At 35.2% G+C, this 19,189-nt stretch overlaps 1 protein-coding gene and 2 pseudogenes across 1 annotated transcript; 2 read left to right on the forward strand and 1 right to left on the reverse strand.

Moving 5' to 3' along the window:
• Window positions 1–392: 392 nt before the first annotated feature.
• On the reverse strand, window positions 393–968 carry LOC105766893 (uncharacterized). The gene has a single exon (XM_012586444.1). The coding sequence runs from the start codon at window positions 966–968 to the stop codon at window positions 393–395; it is 576 nt and encodes a 191-aa protein (XP_012441898.1).
• Window positions 969–1,481: 513 nt separating this feature from the next.
• On the forward strand, window positions 1,482–4,597 carry LOC105770221 (boron transporter 4-like; annotated as a pseudogene).
• Window positions 4,598–15,051: 10,454 nt separating this feature from the next.
• On the forward strand, window positions 15,052–18,030 carry LOC105766895 (boron transporter 4-like; annotated as a pseudogene).
• Window positions 18,031–19,189: the final 1,159 nt, after the last annotated feature.

Genomic DNA, 19,189 nt, shown 5'->3' on the forward strand with positions numbered 1-19,189 from the left:
GCGATTTCTTGCCTAATGTCTATTATATGGTCTAATCACGTTGTGAAAGTTAAAAAGGTACCGCAAATTTAATCATTATCTTATAATATTTGACAAAACAACTTTAGATACATGTTATGTAAATGTAAAGGAGGGTTTGTATTTTATAAAAGTTGAGGCATTAGATTATATAAAATTTAAAAGAGATTAAATTTTGAGCATAATATGAGGACTCAAACTCAAATTTGGAAAAAGTAAAGTGATCGTGGTTGAAATTAAACCATTAAAGCTTAAACACTTGCATGTAAGGAATGCCTAAGGCCTGAAACTTAAAATAGAAACAAAAAGATTAGATAAACCAAAATACGTACGCAATAGATTTAGGGTTGGATAGCTGTGTATAAGTGTTGATTTTATAATCTGAACTCCTGTAAGCAAATGGCACATTCATCCTCTCTCTTCGTCATTGAATCCCATTTAACCCTTTCCAGACCTTCAATCGATGACCTACTTGCTGGCGTGAAGTTGAACACAACGTTCATCAATAATTCATCAATCAACTCATCATCATAATCAATATCATAAAGCAACTCATCATCATAGTCAATATCATCATCCTCGATGATGTTCACATCAACAACTATGTCCACAACCACCTCTATATTTATTACTTTAAGCCCAAGGTTCATTGGGTTGCTATTTGCATCCCTCGCAAAACGTAAAATGGGAGGAACGGCAGCGAACTCAATGAATTCTCGAGAAACTCTTGAATGAGGAATTATGCAGTCAGTGATGTCTCGATGATTTAGTTTAGACAAAAACATATCTCGATCAAAAATCAGGCTTTGTTCAAAGGTATCTACAGTGATTTCGGAGTTGAGAGATGGAACATAACGAAACTCTATATCGATGTTGAAAACATTATCATCAATTTCTTCTAAGTCGGGCTCGTTTTCTTGCCTAATATTCACCTTGTAACATAAAGCCATGGTAGTATTTTGAATTTTTTTTCTTTGTTATGATATGATTTTGAAAGTGAAGAAATAATACATTTATAGATAAATGTGTTTTAATTATACTCTAATTAGGAATTCAATAGAGAAGTTGAAGTTGGAATTAAACACTGTTCTTATATGATTTTTTTAAAAAAAATTGTTAACATGATTTTGAGAAAAAACTTTGCTAGCATTGCCATTAATAAAACCTAAAATTTCTCCGAATCAAAACATGATTTTGAGAACCAATTTGGTCGCTTACAGTTTTCATATATCATAAACATCGATATAACAATGAAGCACACCTCATCCCAATTCTTTACAAAGATCCTCCATGTGCAACCATGCGAAAAGTAAAGAGCCTGATATGCCCATGGCCAAGTACCCTCGACAAGTTCCTTTTGCTCAAACATCTTCTTTGTTTCTGCTCTCCCCGTCATCGCCTTCGGCGAGCAGCTGAGCCTAGATACAGGTTTGTCACTGTTCCATTCATGAAACAGTATTCAATGGTGAAGTTAAAAGGTTATGTTTAACATGGATTTGGGTTTAGATGGGAGCCTAAGCACGGTTGAATTGTTGGCATCGACTGCCCTTTGCGGTATTCTACACTCGATATTCGGTGGCCAACCACTTTTGATTCTTGGAGTTGCAGAGCCAACTGTTATCATGTATACATATTTGTATAACTTTGCAAAAGGAAGAGATGACTTGGGGCAGGAACTATGCTTGGCTTGGGTCGGATGGTAAAACGAGTCTCCGTTGTTATAGGTTTTGCGAAAGTTTTGGAAAGTACTGGATCTTCTAAGTTGATAAACGTTTTGCAGGGTTTGTGTTTGGACTGCTCTCTTGTTGTTTCTGCTTGCAGTATTCAATGCTTGCACGGTAATTAACCGGTTCACAAGGATTGCAGGCGAGATTTTCGGCATGTTGATCAGTGTTCTGTTTATTCAAGAGGCTATAAAGTATAAAGGTAAAAATCTGATCAAAAGAAAATAAATCATCTACTATATGAAGTTCTAAACACCTACCGATGATTCGATTGCAGGGAGTTGTGAGTGAATTTCAAGCTCCCGATCATCAAGACGCGAAGTCAGAGAAGTATCAATTTCAATGGGTTTACACAAATGGATTGTTGGGAATCATGTTCTCGCTTGGCCTTCTCTATACCCCCTTGAAAAGTCGAAGGGCGAGGTCATAGTGGTATGGCACAGGTTTGTCAAGCAAACAAATTCATAGCATTTGACTATTTTCGGGTTTAGTATACAAAATAAGCTCTCATAAATGGTCTTTGAATGTTGTGCGTGGTGGTTTAGAAGCTTCATTGCAGATTATGGGGTACCTTTAATGGTTGTAGTGTGGACAACAATGTCATTTAGTGTACCAAGCAAAGTTCCTTCTGGGGTTCCAAGAAGGCTTTTTAGTCCTCTGCCATGGGAACCTGCATCATCACAACATTGGACCGTAATTAAGGTAACCGTACTCGCTTATCGTGTATGTCTTGCAAGAAAAGGCTACAAGGTTCAAGGTTGACAGTGTTATAAATAATCAAATTGCAAGATATGGGAAGGATCCCTCCATTGTACATCTTTCTTTGCATTTATTCCAAATTGTGATGATTGCGGGACTTTACTTTTTGACCACGTGTGTTGCTTGCGAATGGCACAAGAAAAGGAATTCAATCTCAAGAATCCATCTGCATATCATTATGACATCTTGCTGCTTGGATTCATGGTAAACCTCATGCTCCAACGGTACGACCACCCGAATTATAAACAATCTTATCGTATACTCACGTTTTACCACCGGGAACATGCTTGCAGACTTTACTTTGTGGACTAATATGCCTCCCTCCTTCGAATGGAGTCCTACCACAGTCTCCTATGCATACTAAGAGCCTTGCAGTTCTCAAAGGGCAGGTGGGTACGTACATTCTAAAGCAAAGTTTCCTACCAGATATAATTGACCTGGTTACATGTTTACGAAATGCAGATCATCCGACAAAGATGGTGCAGAGTGCTAAAGAAAGCATAAAGCATAAAGCTAGTGACTCCGAAATATACAGCAAAATGCAAGCGGTGTTCATCGAAATGGACAAGAGTCCAGAAGTAAGTGATCCTTTATCTTGAAACATTGCAAATGACATTTTAGTCCACAACTCGTAGTTTTGCTTCAACTCCGAATTGCTTGTCCGTATTCTCCGAATACATAACGATAAGTCTTATACAATGCCTGCATCTGACCTTAACTGTTCAAGTTACAGACTGCAGTTATTAAAGAGTTAGAAGACTTGAAGAAGGTTGTTATGAAAGGTGAAAATGAAGGAGAAATAAAAAAGGAAACATTTGATCCTGAAAAGCATATCGATGCCTACTTGCCAGTTTGAGTTAATGAACAGAGAGTGAGCAATCTTTTGCAGTCACTCCTAGTTGCTGCATCAGTATGCGGTATGCCTGCAATCAAGTTGATACCTACATCGGTTCTTTGGGGATATTTCGCGTACATGGCCATCGATAGTCTTCCCGGGAATCAGTTCTGGGAAAGGATGTTACTTCTCTTCATTGCACCTAGCCGGCGATACCAGTATGCACTCTTTGCTTCAACTACCTTGATTGTTCACAATAAACACATTGCTAGGCAATGTTGCTAATTCCTCTGTTGCATCAATGATCCAAATTTGCAGGGTGTTGGAACATGTTCATGCTTCATTCGTGGAGTCGGTACTGTACCGATTTATCGCGATATTTACGCTCTCCCAGTTCATATATCTCCGCATATGCTTTGGTGTAACATGGATTCCTATAGCTGGAATCTTGTTTCCATTGCCGTTCTTCCTTCTCATCATCATAAGGCAATACATTCTCCCAAAGCTCATTCTCCCAAATTATCTCCGTGAACTCGATGAGGCCGAATACGAGGAGCTTACCGGTGCCTTCCCAAGAACATCCCTCAGCATCTCTTCAAGGGTATTTGCTATTGGTCATTTTCTATTTGTAGAGCCATAAAAAACTAACAAAAACAGCTAAAAATGTTGAGTTTTTTTTTTTGTTAAGAAATGGATATATCTCGTCTTGAGAATGAGGCTGATGCGGTTGAAAGGTTTGATGCTGAGTTATTAGATGAGTTGACAACAAGTAGAGAAGAGTTAAAGCTCCGAACTGTTAGCTTCAGTGAGGAGCGGAAGGGACAGGTAGGATGCTCCAATTTTTTCGTACCTGTTTTAGGCATTCACATGTGGCATATTAGCACAATGATATGACTTTCAAAAATATTTTAAATACATGAAAAAACTCAAAAAAGAATCTAAGCATAGGTTTGTGAAATGCATGTCTATATCCAATAACATAGTTTTTTTGTGCATGATAATCTTTTCGCTATATTAGTCTAAGTTTTTGTTTTCTTTGAATTACCTATATTAACATTCGTGTTTGACATATAGGATATGACTTTAAAGAATTCTTCACGTACATGAATCAACTTTGAAAATTCTAACTATACCCATCTATGAATAACATAACTTTTTTATGAATGATTATCTTGCCAATGAATTTTATATAACAATGTCTTTTATATTTGTATTTTGCAGGTTTATCCAAAGGATATTGTTGAGGAAGAATGAGATTGAGAGATAAGAGTTGAAAAACATGAACATCATATAGGCTTCTTAGATGTTTTCCTTCTCTCTTTTTTTCCCTTTTTCCTTCATGGTTGTGTCGAAACTGTTTTTTGAAAAACAAAAATTTTAGTTGTCGACTTTAAAAATAAAACTGGAGTCGCCACCGATCCTTTATTAAGGTGTGATCGGCCCACCTTAAAAAATATTTTGGCCTACGAATTTTGAGAAAATGAGTCCGGAGTCGATTCACATACGAGGAAGGTTAGCACCCTCGTAACGCTTGAAATCGGTACCAAATTGATTATTTAATGTCTTAGGGTCGAGGGTTTAAAAAGATTTTAAAATCAACTCAAACGATAGAATTTAAAAATGGATAATCAATTGCTCAAGTCATGTAAAGAAATCGAGTCCCAATACGTTAGGGTACAATTCCTCATAATTCCCGAACTTTGAATATCACTTTATTTTATGCAAAAATTTTCATTTTGAGAAAGTAACATGCCACACCCAATACGTTAGGACACAACAAGTTAAGTTCCCAAAATAATTTTTATACTCATGCATTTTGAATAAAGAATATCCTCGGTTATTTAAGATTAACAAAGAAAATCCGAACCCAATACGTTAGGGCTCAATTTCCTCGAATATCCCAAACTTCGAATATTGCTTTTATTCAAAATAAAACTTGAATCAAGTAAAAATGATTTTGATTTATCGAAAAAAAAACCAAGATTTATTTTCCAAAGGGTATGTTAAAAATTAATGTACAATGTGAAACACAATGTTAATTTCTAACATATATGAATAAATATTTACAAATATATACAAGTACAATTTACAAGTAAATTAAAAATGTGAGTGTGCATGTATCTTTTTAAAAACATATAAGTTTACATGTGAGAAAAATGAATGAAATATGTAAAAAAAAACCTCACCATAATTTTACGAAAATGTATATACTTATGTATGTGAAAATTGTGAAATAAAACAAAAAAGGTGTATGCGTGTATATTTACAAAAAAACAAAAAATGTATAAGTATATATGTATTGGTAAAACATGAAAATATGTGTGTATTTAAAAAATTATATATGTACAATATGTATATAGAGTAATGAGATACATGAAATAACAAAAAATATTTATAATGATTAAAAATGTATGTATATTATAGAAAAGGTATAAATGAATGTTTTGAGTTATAAAATATAAAATGTGTATGTATATTTATATATGGACATATATTTGTAAAGAAAGTGAAAATGATATAAAAACATGCGTATATATATATATTTATGAAAGTAAAAGAGAAAAATAAAAAAGTAAAAAATAAAAATAAACCAAAGTATAGAAGTATATATATATATGCATATAAAAGTGAGGAAATAAAATACTATGTATAAAATATGTACCAAAATACGTGAACTATATACAAAACAATATATATATATAAATATAAAAAACCGAGGCATGCCTAAGGATATAAAAATAATAAAATGAGAATAAAAATAAAAATAAATAATAATAATATAGTACTAAATAATACAAAAGAAACTAAAAAAATCGATTAAGGATCAAATTGAAAACTAAGCAGAACTTAAGGGCCGCATTTAAAAATAAAAAATCTGAGAAGGGATTAAATAGAAATGCGCGCAATAAAAGGGGGTCCCAAACAGAAATTAACCCATTCTCTCAGAACGTTGCGCAGCAGCATGGGCCAAATTGAAATAAAAATAAAATATGCGTCCCAATTTAAAAAGAAACAAAACAGGTTTAATTGAAGCGTGTTGCAAAAAGGAGGGATCAATTGCGCAAATTTCCCACCTGACTTCAGAGCGCGCGGATCCTCCCCTACGGGTCGGGTAACCACGCGGGTCAGGCCTGGGAAAACGGCGCCGTTTTGATCTTTTATTAAAAACAAATTTTTTACCAAAAAAACCATTAAAACCCGATTGAAAGAAGGAAAAAAAATAAAAAAGAAAAAAATCCATATACCCTCTGCTAGGGTTTCATTTCTGCGCCGCCGTCGCCCTCAATCCCCTCACCAAAACTCCGATTGCGACGGAGATGGTGGTGGCGCGGCGGCTCCGACAAAAGGGTAAGCCTTTCTCCCTTCTCTTTTATATTTTTTTAAACAAAAAAAAACACTAGGTGCGTAAATAAATAAATCAAACACCCACAAAACAATCTAAAAAAATCACCTCTATTATTCAAAAAGTTTGAATCCCTCTCCCCATTTACAAATTTTAATCGGCTTTTAAATAGCCGAAAGTAACAAAAAAAATAAAAATCAAAACAGAAAATCCCCTCTTTTTTGTTATTTTTCCTTGTCGTTGGTGCCTTGTTCCTGTTTATTGCTGCAGGTGCAAGACAAGGCGCACGTGGAGGCGCGATTTGCGCGGAGAGGGACTCTGGCTGCTGCGGTAGAGGCGGCTGCGTATAGGGGAGGCTGGTTTAGGGTTTCAGCAAACTAATTTTGCTGGGCTAGGGTTCGAAAAAATGGTTGTTGGACCGTACAGGTTATTGGGTTTGGGCCCAGGCACTATTGGGCTTGTACAGCTGCCCCTCTTTGCTCATTGTCGTGTAACGGGAGCAGAGCAAAGACTAAAAGCCCAATTGTGCCTGGTCTTATCGAGCCTCAACTTCTTCAGTGCTTCTTTCTTCAGGTAGCATCATTCCTTCCTACTGCATCTTCAGAAGGAAAAGTACTTCCTAACGAAATTTGAGTCGCCACTGATCCTTTATTAAGGTGTGATCGGCCCACCTTAAAAAATATTTTGGCCTACGAATTTTGAGAAAATGAGTCTTCAATGTACTCCACTGCAACCTCAGGGAGGTAAAATTCACCATCTTTGACCTGCTCAAGCTGTCGAAACCGTTTTTTTGAAAACAAAAATTTAGTTGTCGACTTTAAAAAAAAAATAAAACTGGAGTCGCCACCGATCCTTTATTAAGGTGTGACCGGCCCACCTTAAAAATTATTTTGGTCTGCGAATTTTGAAAACAGGTTCGGGAGTCAGTTACGCACGAGGAAGGGTTAGCACCCTCGTAACGCCCAAAAATCGGTACCAAATTGACTATTTAATGTCTTAGTGTCGAAAGTTAAAAAAGATTTTAAAACAAGTTTGGATGATGAAATTTGCAAAAGGATAACCAATTGTTCAAGTCATGTAAAGAAATCGAATCCCAATACGTTAGGGTACAATTTCTCATAATCCCCGAACTTTGGATATCTCTCTTATTTTATGAAAATCTTCATTTCGAGAAAGTAACATGCCACACCCAATACGTTAGGACACAACAAATTAAGTTTCCAAAAATGATTTTTATGCATTTTGAATAAAAAACTATTCTCGGTCATTTAGGATTGACGAAGAAAATCGGAACCCAATACGTTAGGGCTCAATTTCCCTCGAAAATCCCAAACTTCCAAAAATACTTTTATTCAAAAAACCTTTAAATCAAGAAAAAAATTTTGATAAATGGTAAAAATCAAAATATATATTTTAAAAAAAAAACAGGTATGTTAAAAAGTTAATGTATAACATGGAACCGAAATTTAAAATTAAATTATACACGTATATATACATTTACAAAATATACGGATATAGGCACATACAAATAAATTTAAAAGTACACATGTGCATGGGCTTAGCATACATATAAGAATACATAAAACACATCAATCCAAAAACCTAATAAAATGTATGCATGTATTTGAATATTATGAGAATGGAAAGTTTGGATATATACTTATGCATAAAACAAAAATGTGCAAGTATTCTAAAATGTATATGCATACATATATATATGTTTGTAAAAATTTATGAAGAATAATATATAAAATACGTATATACATATTTACAATGGTAAAAACAAAATTGAATCTAAAATATAAAGGTGTATATAAGTATGTATATATATATATAGAAAAATAAAGATGTATTTAGAGCCATATAGATATATATGAATTATTAAATATATGGAAAAACAAATGAAAATATGTACATAAAAAGAGGTATGTATGTAGGTATATTTACAAAAAGCAGGAAAAAACTAAAGTATAAAAATGTTTATATATGTATATAGAAGTTATGAAAGAAAGTAGAAATGAAACATGTGAATAAAATATAATATATGTATACTATAAAAACGTACCTACATATATATATATATTAAAAACATGCATGTATTCTATATATAAAAGTATATATATATTATATAAGAACCATGCGAATGAGTATAGAAATAATAATAGTAATAAGCAATAATAAATAATACAATAACAATGGTATTTAAAAAAGAAAAGAGAAAAAACGGACCAAATTGAATAAAAACTAAAATAAATGGGGCAAATTTTAATAAAAATAAAAACAAAAAGAAGAAAGGGACCCATTCGAATGCGCGCGAAACAAGGGAGGGCCAAAAATGCAATTATCCCGCATTCCTCAAAACGCAGCGCAACAATGGACTAAATTGCAATGAAAACCAAATGCGCGGCCCAATTTTTAAAAAAAGTAAAGAGGATTCAATCGAAACACGCTGCAAAAGGAAGGGCCAATTGCGCAAATAGACCATGTGACGTCAGAGCGCGCGGATCCTCCCCTTCGGGTCGGGTCACCGCGCGGGTCTGCCTTAATGAAAACGGCGTCGTTTTGATTGTTAATTAAAACAAATTTTCCCTTTCAAAATCATTTGAAACTGAATGAAAAGAGGGAAAAAAAAACTATGCTTCTGGTGCTCTGCTAGGGTTTCACCCCTAGCGTCCTCGCGTCGCCCCTCCGGCGATTCGGACGATCCGAAGTCCGACACCGATTCCGACGACTCAGGTAAGTTTTCTTTTTCTTTTTCTTTTTCTCTGCTATTTTAAATGAAAACAAAATGAAAAATAAAAGAAAATAAAAAAAATAAAACAATAGACCCTTTTAACAAAAAAAAGTAATCACCTTTAAAAACAAGTTTATTGCTTTTTTATTCTTGATTCCCTATCAAAAGATCCGTCCCATTTACAGATTAAAATATAGCCTTTTATAGGCCGAAAGAAAAAACAAAAAAAAAATTATTTGCTTGTTTTTTCCCCTTCGGACTCTTTAAGTCCGCGTTTGCAGGTACGTGGAGAGTCTGGCATGCGTGGAGGCCGAGACTTGCGGCGTCCGGATCTTCTTGGGGCGCAAAAAGCGGGGAGCTGCGGCGCTCCCATGTTGTCATTAGGGTTTTTAGTTTTGGTTTAGTTTTGGGTCTGTAAGGCCATTGGGCTTGTAGCTGGACTGTTTTTATTATTTGGGTCAATTAATTGGGCTTGCACTGCCTTCTTTTTGTGTTTGGACCCAGGCCGATTGGGCCTTATTACAGGTTGAATCTGAAAAATTTCACTTAGCCCTTCCAAATATGTAAAATGTAAATATACTTTCAAGTAAACTACAGAAACATGCATGTAGTGTGTCTTTTCACCTTCAACACGTAAATCTATTTCCATGTAAAGTGCAAATCTATTTCATTGTTTTTTTTCAAAGGGAAAAAAAGAAATATGGTTGTCGACCGGTCTGGACCAATCAGTTAGGGTATTGGTCCAGAAAGATATTAGACCGGTTGATTTGTGAATAAAAAAGAATTAAGTTAAAAAACTAGTTGAACTATTTTTTATTTGTATTTTTATAAATCTCTTAATGACTAATTTAATTTAATTGTACAAACCAATTAAACCGACAAATCAATAATTTAATCATCAATCTGATTTTAAAAACCTTTCCTTAATCACACAAAAAAGAAATAAATTGGGGAATTGTCATTTTCAACATAAAATCCGTTCAGATTCTAATAAAATAATAATTTTGCTGACGAAGTTAAAATCCACCAAAATATTTCGTCACTAAAAAGCATTTTACTTGTAGTATTAGCAACAAAAGAACCTGTAGAGACTAATATTATACGTGCAAACATGAGTAGTCCCAGAGGCTAGAGAGATTTTCGATTGACAATATTATTGTCGAGATAGTGAGATTATTTTTTAAAAAATGATTGCAGAACGAAATGTCCTGTAATAATAAAATTCTCTCATGTAATAACAAAATCCCGTCATTGTATAAAAGGTAAAAAAAAAAATACAAATAGTGAGGTCCCCTACCATAACTCACGCAAACCTCAAACATTTGAGGTAGGGTGTTAGAGAAAGATATATTTGGTTTGTTTTAAGTGTTTTTAACTTGGGATTTTCTTTACAAGCTCATTAGTTTAAGTTACAGTTGTCTATCCTTCGTTGGGTGTTTGAAGAGGTGGATTCTGCATGTGCACTTGATCACCCATTAAAGAAATCTCAACATTTGCATTTGATGGGATTTGGACCTGTGCCCTACAACATAGAGGGAACTTATGAAAAAAAAAACTCATTCAAATACCAACCTTATCACAGTTTACCAAGACAAGCTATTACTAACATTGCCTAAAACACAAAGCAAGAAGGTAAAGACTTAGGCCCCATGGCTTTTGACGTCAAAACTGCGGTGCGAAAGTGTTTTTTCACCGAAACACAAAAGCTGATATTTAGGTACTTTTAGCTTTTGGCTTTTGTGTTTGAGAGTGAAAAATATCAAAATATCCTTATTTATATTAATTATTTAAAAGGTATATAAAAGTAGATTAATTTATATTTTATGTATCACCATATTAAAATATTAAAATCTAATTTATTATTATATTTAAGTTATTAAATGATTTTATGTATCATTAATTTTACAATAATATATTAATTACTTAAAAGGTATTTAAAATTTAAACTTAATGTACCATTATATTAAATTATTTAAATATCGTATAATTTAACTAATTTTAACTTTCACGTACCATTATATTAAATTATTTAAATATTGTATAATTTAACTAATTTTAACTTTTAACTTCGTGTCTAAAATAATATTTTAACCTTCAACTATAATTTTCTTTTAAAACAATAGAGAACACTAAAAATTAATAAACCACACTTTTTCACGGTATCTTTCTATCACACTTTTGAAAAACATTTATTGACCACAATAAAAAAACGTAGATATTCAACAAGGAAAAAACTCAGACGACGCAAAGCACAATTCTAAGATGGCATAATTCTTCAAAGCCAATTAAATGTGCGTACGTGTCTCAACAATTTTGATCCTCCAATTTGCCCATCCTAGAAAACAATCACATAACATTCTCATTATTTGGTAAAAACTCAAATGACAATTTTATCCACCAAAAACAAAGTCATTGTGGTTATAAAACGTGCATGTAGCATGCAACTCCTCCCTGTCACACGTATTGCTCAATTACAAGTTGCCAAGACTCCTACCCCTCTTAAAAAGTATAAATCTGAAACTACATTACTTCGTTTTGGGAAAGGGCACTTTATAACTATTACCTCATATTTCCTTTGACTTGAGTTAGAAAATTGTTATACATGCCTCACCAACCATGTCTAAGATAAACTCACTCGTCAGCGACGCCTCAATAAGTATGATCTTCACAATCACATACATGGTTGACACGTGGAACGATTTCACTCTACTTCATCAAAGATAGATTTAGAACCTTCTCGCATGAAACACACATGAGACTTTATCAAGTCTATAATTGATATGAGTTATTTGCTGAATCTAATCCCATCGATTACTAAAAATTTAGATTACCTATAACCATAAGTTGTCTTCTCACATTATAATCTAAGTATGTAATATAATTTAACGTTTGTTAAACCTCAAATAACCAGTGAACCAATTTTTATTTATACAATTTACTTTACTTGTAAAAATATTGTGGACATCATACAAAAAATATTAAATAATTATATAATAAGTTTTTTATTTAATCAATTCGAAAAATTACAAGTACATCATGAAAAAATCATTACAGGGAAAAATGCTAACAATTCAATTAAAGCAAATCTTAGCACACCTCCACTGTTTGAACTACCATGTTCTTTCTTCTTCCTAATTTTACCCTCAATATTAAAGATGTTAAGACGCTCTTTACTCGGCGTCGACTTGCTGCACCACTCTTCATCTAGTAACAAGCCTATGAAGATTATCTTCAATTCATATATATATATAATTGGTTTGTTATCAATACGGATTATCCAACACCACCTAAGCTTGAAGTGATGTTCTTAGCAATATATTCCTATGTGTATATATATTTGAAATTTCCAGTCTGTGCAATTTAATTTGTATGTCTTTTAATTTATTTAAATTTAGAATTTACATGTTAGTCACCAAATTAACTCTTAAAATGTAAAACCCAAATGCAGTGTTTTTGAATATATATATATATATATATAGGCCTTTGAGTCCAAAATATCCAACTTCTAATATAGTATACATAATGTTTTCTAAAAGCAAATTCAATAAAATGGGTTCAAAATAGCCAACTTCAGACCTTCTAAATTCCCAAGAAAAAACAACAAAAGCCAAAAAAGATAAACCCCAAATCTCTGCTATGATTGAGGAAACCTAAGCAGACAATAATGCTAAATAGAACAACAGAATCAAGGAACGAAAAAAGATACAAAAACCCAAGTCAGAAATATGTAATCAGAATGGCAAAAGTGAAGGGAAGGGGAACCTGAAATGGAAGTAACGGCAGAGTGAAGGAGAGAAACAGAGGTGTTAACAAAGAGAGGGTCACGAGAGAGGGAAAACCTAATGACCCAATTGGCAAATTGGTAAAAGCAACCCCCAGCAAAGATGTAAAGGAGGTCCCTCCGCTTGTTGAAGAGTATTTGGAAGAAAGCAGAGATCACCCAGAGAAGCAGAGTTGCTGAGAAAAGCGCTATAGAGGTTAAAACGATTGAGATAACACAAGGTCCTTGGCTTAGGGTCGATGGGGGGCCATAGAGGAACCCAACTGCTCAACAACAAAACCACACATCACAAATTTGCCCAAGATTATGGGTAAGGGAAAATCGATGATCCAAGGGTCTCTTCATATCAAGTAGAAATCTCTTTAACCCTAATGCTCACTCTAAAACAAGCAAAGTTGGTTCCGTTGAAACCAAATGATATTATAGGGGATCCACAAAGATATTGAACCATCCCAAACTCGGAGGGAACAATTTTGGGAGACAGTTGTGATGTTCAACTGCCACTTTGCACTCAGCAAAATATATTGAATCTGTGGGAGAATGGCTCCATTAGCCAAGAATGTGAAATCCAGTTTTCTCAAGAAAATTAAGATTGCAGATTGTTCAACATGCTATTCAATTTTCTTGGCTTAATTTTGAGGCTCTTATCATTATATATTCTAATGACGTTGTAAAAGTTAAAAAGTACCATTAAAAATTAAAATTTCAATAATGAAAAAGAATTAGATATGTGATAAAGGGTTACACTTACAATTGAGAGTAATGTTGATCAACATTTTTTATATATAATTTACTTTGTGAAAATACAAAAATCAAAAGCATGTTAAAAATAAGAGACTCGAAATAAATATAGAATTAAAAGTGAATCAAAGTTGGCATCTCGTATCGACACAGTGGGCAAATATGATTAGTTTCCAACCATTTAACGATGCAACCATCATGGTAACCATGGCCACAAGGCATCCAAGCAACCTCCTCGCCTTCCACAAACTCCTCCAAGCAAATGGCACATTCATCCTCTCTCTTCGTCATTGAATCCCATTTAACCCTTTCCAGACCTTCAATCGATGACCTACTTGCTGGCGTGAAGTTGACCACAGCGTTCATCAATAATTCATTAATCAACTCATCATCATAACCAATATCATCAATCAACTCATAATCATAATCAATATCATCATCCTCGATAATGTTCACGTCAACAACTATGTCCACAACCACCTCTATATTTATTACTTTAAGCCCAAGGTTCATTGGGTTGCTATTTGCATCCCTCGTAAAACGTAAAATGGGAGGAACGACAGCGAACTCAATGAATTCTCGAGAAACTCTCGAATGAGGAACTATGCAGTCAGTGATGTCTCGGTGATTTAGTTCAATCAAAAACCTATCTCGATCAAAAACCAGGCTTTGTTCAAAGGTATCTACAGTGATTTCGGAATTGAGAGATGGAACATAACGAAACTCTAAATCGATGTTGAAAACATTATCATCGAATTATTCTAAGTCGGGCTCATTTTCTTGCCTAATATTCACCTTGTAACATAAAGCCATGGTAGTATTTTGATTTTTTTTTCTGTGGTATGATATGATTTTGAAAGTGAAGAAATAATACATTTATAGATAAATGTGTTTTAATTATACTCTAATTAGGAATTCAATACAGAAGTTGAAGTTGGAATTAAACACTGTTTTTATATGATTTTTTCAAAAAAATTGTTAACATGATTTTGAGAAAAAACCTTGCTAGCATTGCCATTAATAAAACCTAAAATTTCTCCGAATCAAAACATGATTTTGAGAAAAAACCAATTTGGTCGCTTACAGTTTTCATATATCATAAACATCGATATAACAATGAAGCACACCTCATCCCAATTCTTTACAAAGACCCTCCATGTGCAACCACGCGAAAAGTAAAGAGCCTGATATGCCCATGGCCAAGTACCCTCGACAAGTTCCTTTTGCTCAAACATCTTCTTTGTTTCTGCTCTCCCCGTCATCGCCTTCGGTGAGCAGCTGAGCCGAGATACAGGTTTGTCACTGTTCCATTCATGAAACAGTATTCAATGGTGAAGTTAAAAGGTTATGTTTAACATGGATTTGGGTTTAGATGGGAGCCTAAGCACGGTTGAAACGTTGGCATCGACTGCCCTTTGCGGTATTCTAAACTCGATATTCGGTGGCCAACCACTTTTGATTCTTGGAGTTGCAGAGCCAACTGTTATCATGTATACATATTTGTATAACTTTGCAAAAGGAAGAGATGACTTGGGGCAGGAACTACACTTGGCTTGGGTCGGATGGTAAAACGAGTCTCCGTTGTTATAGGTTCTGCGAAAGTTTTGGGAAGTACTTGATTTTCTAAGTTGATAAACGTTTTGCAGGGTTTGTGTTTGGACTGCTCTCTTGTTGTTTCTGCTTGCAGTATTTAATGCTTGCACGGTAATTAATCGGTTCACAAGGATTGCAGGCGAGCTTTTCGGCATGTTGATCAGTGTTCTGTTTATTCAAGGGGCTATAAAGTATAAAGGTAAAAATCTGATCAAAAGAAAATAAATCATCTACCATATGAAGTTCTAAACACCTACCGATGATTCGATTGTAGGGGGTTGTGAGTGAATTTCAAGTTCCCGATCATCAAGACGCGAAGTCAGAGAAGTATCAATTTCAATGGGTTTACACAAAGGGATTGTTGGGAATCATGTTCTCGCTTGGCCTTCTCTATACCCCCTTGAAAAGTCGAAGGGCGAGGTCATGGTGGTATGGCACAGGTTTGTCAAGCAAACAAATTCATAGCATTTGACTATTTTCGGGTTTAGTATACAAAATAAGCTCTCATAAATGGCTGCTGAATATTGTACAGGGTGGTTTAGAAGCTTCATTGCAGATTATGGGGTACCTTTAATGGTTGTAGTGTGGACAGCGATGTCATTTAGTGTACCAAGCAAAGTTCCTTTTGGGTTCCAAGAAGGCTTTTTAGTCCTCTGCCATGGGAACCTGCATCATCACAACATTGGACCGTAATTAAGGTAACCGTACTCGCTTATCGTGTATGTCTTGCAAGAAAAGGCTACAAGGTTCAAGGTTGACAGTGTTATAAATAATCAAATTGCAGGATATGGGAAGGATCCCTCCATTGTACATCTTTGCTGCATTTATTCCAGCTGTGATGATTGCGGGACTTCACTTTTTTGACCACAGTGTTGCTTCGCGAATGGCACAAGAAAAGGAATTCAATCTCAAGAATCCATCTGCATATCATTATGACATCTTGCTGCTTGGATTCATGGTAAACCTCATGCTCGAACGGTACCACCACCCGAATTATAAACAATCTTATCGTATACTCACGTTTTACCACCGGGAACATGCTTGCAGACTTTACTTTGTGGACTAATATGCCTCCCTCCTTCGAATGGAGTCCTACCACAGTCTCCTATGCATACTAAGAGCCTTGCAGTTCTCAAAGGGCAGGTGGGTACGTACATTCTAAAGCAAAGTTTCCTACCAGATATAATTGACCTGGTTACATGTTTAATTTTTCGTGTACGAAATGCAGATCATCCGATAAAGATGGTGCAGAGTGCTAAAGAAAGCATAAAGCATAAAGCTAGTGACTCCGAAATATACAGCAAGATGCAAGCGGTGTTCATCGAAATGGACAAGAGTCCAGAAGTAAGTGATCCTTTATCTTGAAACATTACAAATGACATTTTAGTCCACAACTCGTAGTTTTGCTTCAACTCCGAATTGCTTGTCCGTATTCTCCGAATACATAACGATAAGTCTTATACAATGCCTGCATCTGACCTTAACTATTCCAGTTACAGACTGCAGTTATTAAAGAGTTAGAAGACTTGAAGAAGGTTTTTATGAGAGGTGAAAATGAAGGAGAAATAAAAAAGGAAACATTTGATCCTGAAAAGCATATCGATGCCTACTTGCCAGTTTGAGTTAATGAATAGAGAGTGAGCAATCTTTTGCAGTCACTCCTAGTGATTTCGACGTTGAGAGATGGAACTGTTGAAGCCGTGGCCTGCATTGCAACAAAGAACCAACAGCAGCAAATTGTACAATTTTAGCTGCTATACTGTTTTGTAGCAAAGAAATGGAGTTGGTTCAGTTATAAAATTATTTTTTGAATATTTTGTTCCTATGGAACTTAGCCTAAATCTTTGTAATGAGTTAGCTAAGTTAGTAGGAAAGATTGACTGATGTAATAGCTGGTATGCCAACTTTCTTTTGTATACAAGTTGCTATATTTTTAGTAAGTATTAAGTAAGAGCGATTAAATTAGTAGGTAACATCAAATACTTTTGTAACCTTCATATATTCAAAATTTGAATGAAATTATGATGACTTTCGATTACAAATTTTCTTCTTGAGTTCTTTTCTTTTGTTTTTTCTTTCATTCGTTTTGCTTTCTTTGCTACGCCATTTATCCAACAAATGGTATCAAGAGCTTTCAGTCTTTGAGGGCCTTGGTTGTACAATCGTCACTAAGCAAATTGTGTTTGAAACAAAAGAAGAAGAGGTTGTTTTGCTTGCTGAAAAATGAGTTTTACACCACCTCCTCCACCTGTCTTTGCTGGAGAAAATTACAACATCTGGGCAGTGAAAATGAGAACATACCTGTAGGCACACGACCTGTGGAATGTTGTTCTCAATGACACTGAGCCACCACCACTAAGAGCCAACCCGACCATAGCCCAGATTAGGCAGCACAATGAAGACTGTGCCAAGAAGTATAAGGCTATGTCGTGCCTTCAAAGTGGAGTCTCTGATGTTATCTTCACAAGAATAATGGCTTGTGATACTCCAAAGCAGGCCTGAGACAAACTCAAGGAGGAGTTTGAGGTCCGACAAGACCGAACAAAGACATCGATCAACATGAGAAGAGATTTTAAAAATCTCAAAATGAAGGACTCAGAAACCATCAAGCAGTATGCTGACAGAATCATGGCTACTATCAACAATATAAGGATGCTTGGGGAGGAATTCAGTGACCAAAGAGTGGTTGAGAAGGTCATAACAACCTTGCCAGAGAAGTATGAAGCAAAAATTTCTTCTTTGGAAGACTCAAGGGACTTGTCAACAATCCCTTTGACAGAGCTTATAAATGCTCTTTTTGCTCAGGAGCAGAGAAGGGCAAATAGGCAGGAGGACCACTATGAAGGAGCTTTTCAGGCTAGAAGCAGAGAAAGCTCAAGTGCAAACTTAAATGCCAAAGGCAAGAAGCCCTGGACTGAGAAGAAGAAGAAAGAACCTGTCAAAAGGAAGTTCCCACCTTGTGTCCATTGCAAGAAGACTACTCATCTTGAGAAATCCTGCTGGTACAGACCAGACATTCAATGTAGAGCCTGCAAGCAATTTGGCCACATTGAAAAGGTCTGTAAGAGCAAGCCAAAACCACAACCACAGTTTCAAAGCCAAGCTCAAGCTGCAGAAGAGGTTGAATCACCAGAAGAGCATGTCTTTTCAGCATCATGCTTTGCAAGCTCGAGCAAAGTCAGTAAAATATGGTTGATTGACAGTGGATGTACCCACCATATGGCTTCTGAGAAAAGTATATTTAAGGAGCTTGACACCACCTTCAAGTCCAAAGTCAGAATTGGCAATGGTGAGCTGCTGGAGGCAAAAGGGAAAGGCAAGGCCTTGATAAGCACCAAGTCAGGTATTAAAACCATTTCAGAGGTTCTCTATGTACCTGACATTGACCAAAACTTGCTAAGTGTTGGCCAGCTATTGGAGAAGGGCTACTCTCTGATTTTTGAAGGCAAGAACTGTTTGATCAAAAATGTTGCTGGTGAATTGTTGACTACAGTGTCTATGCAAGACAGAACCTTCATTGTGGATGTGAATCAACTGCAGGCAAAGGCATATACATCTCAGTCTGATGAAGTAGATTTGTGGCACAGGAGAATGGGACATGTGAACTACAATTCATTAAGTATAATGTATAAAATGGATTTGGCCAATGACATGTCCAAAA

This window comes from Gossypium raimondii, chromosome 5, assembly GCF_025698545.1.
Source record: "Gossypium raimondii isolate GPD5lz chromosome 5, ASM2569854v1, whole genome shotgun sequence".
Classification (NCBI taxonomy): Eukaryota; Viridiplantae; Streptophyta; class Magnoliopsida; order Malvales; family Malvaceae; genus Gossypium; species Gossypium raimondii.

Coding starts and splice junctions, on each gene's coding strand:
- LOC105766893 (XM_012586444.1), bottom strand. CDS start 968: ATGGCTTTATGTTACAAGGTGAATATTAGGCAAGAAAACGAGCCCGAC.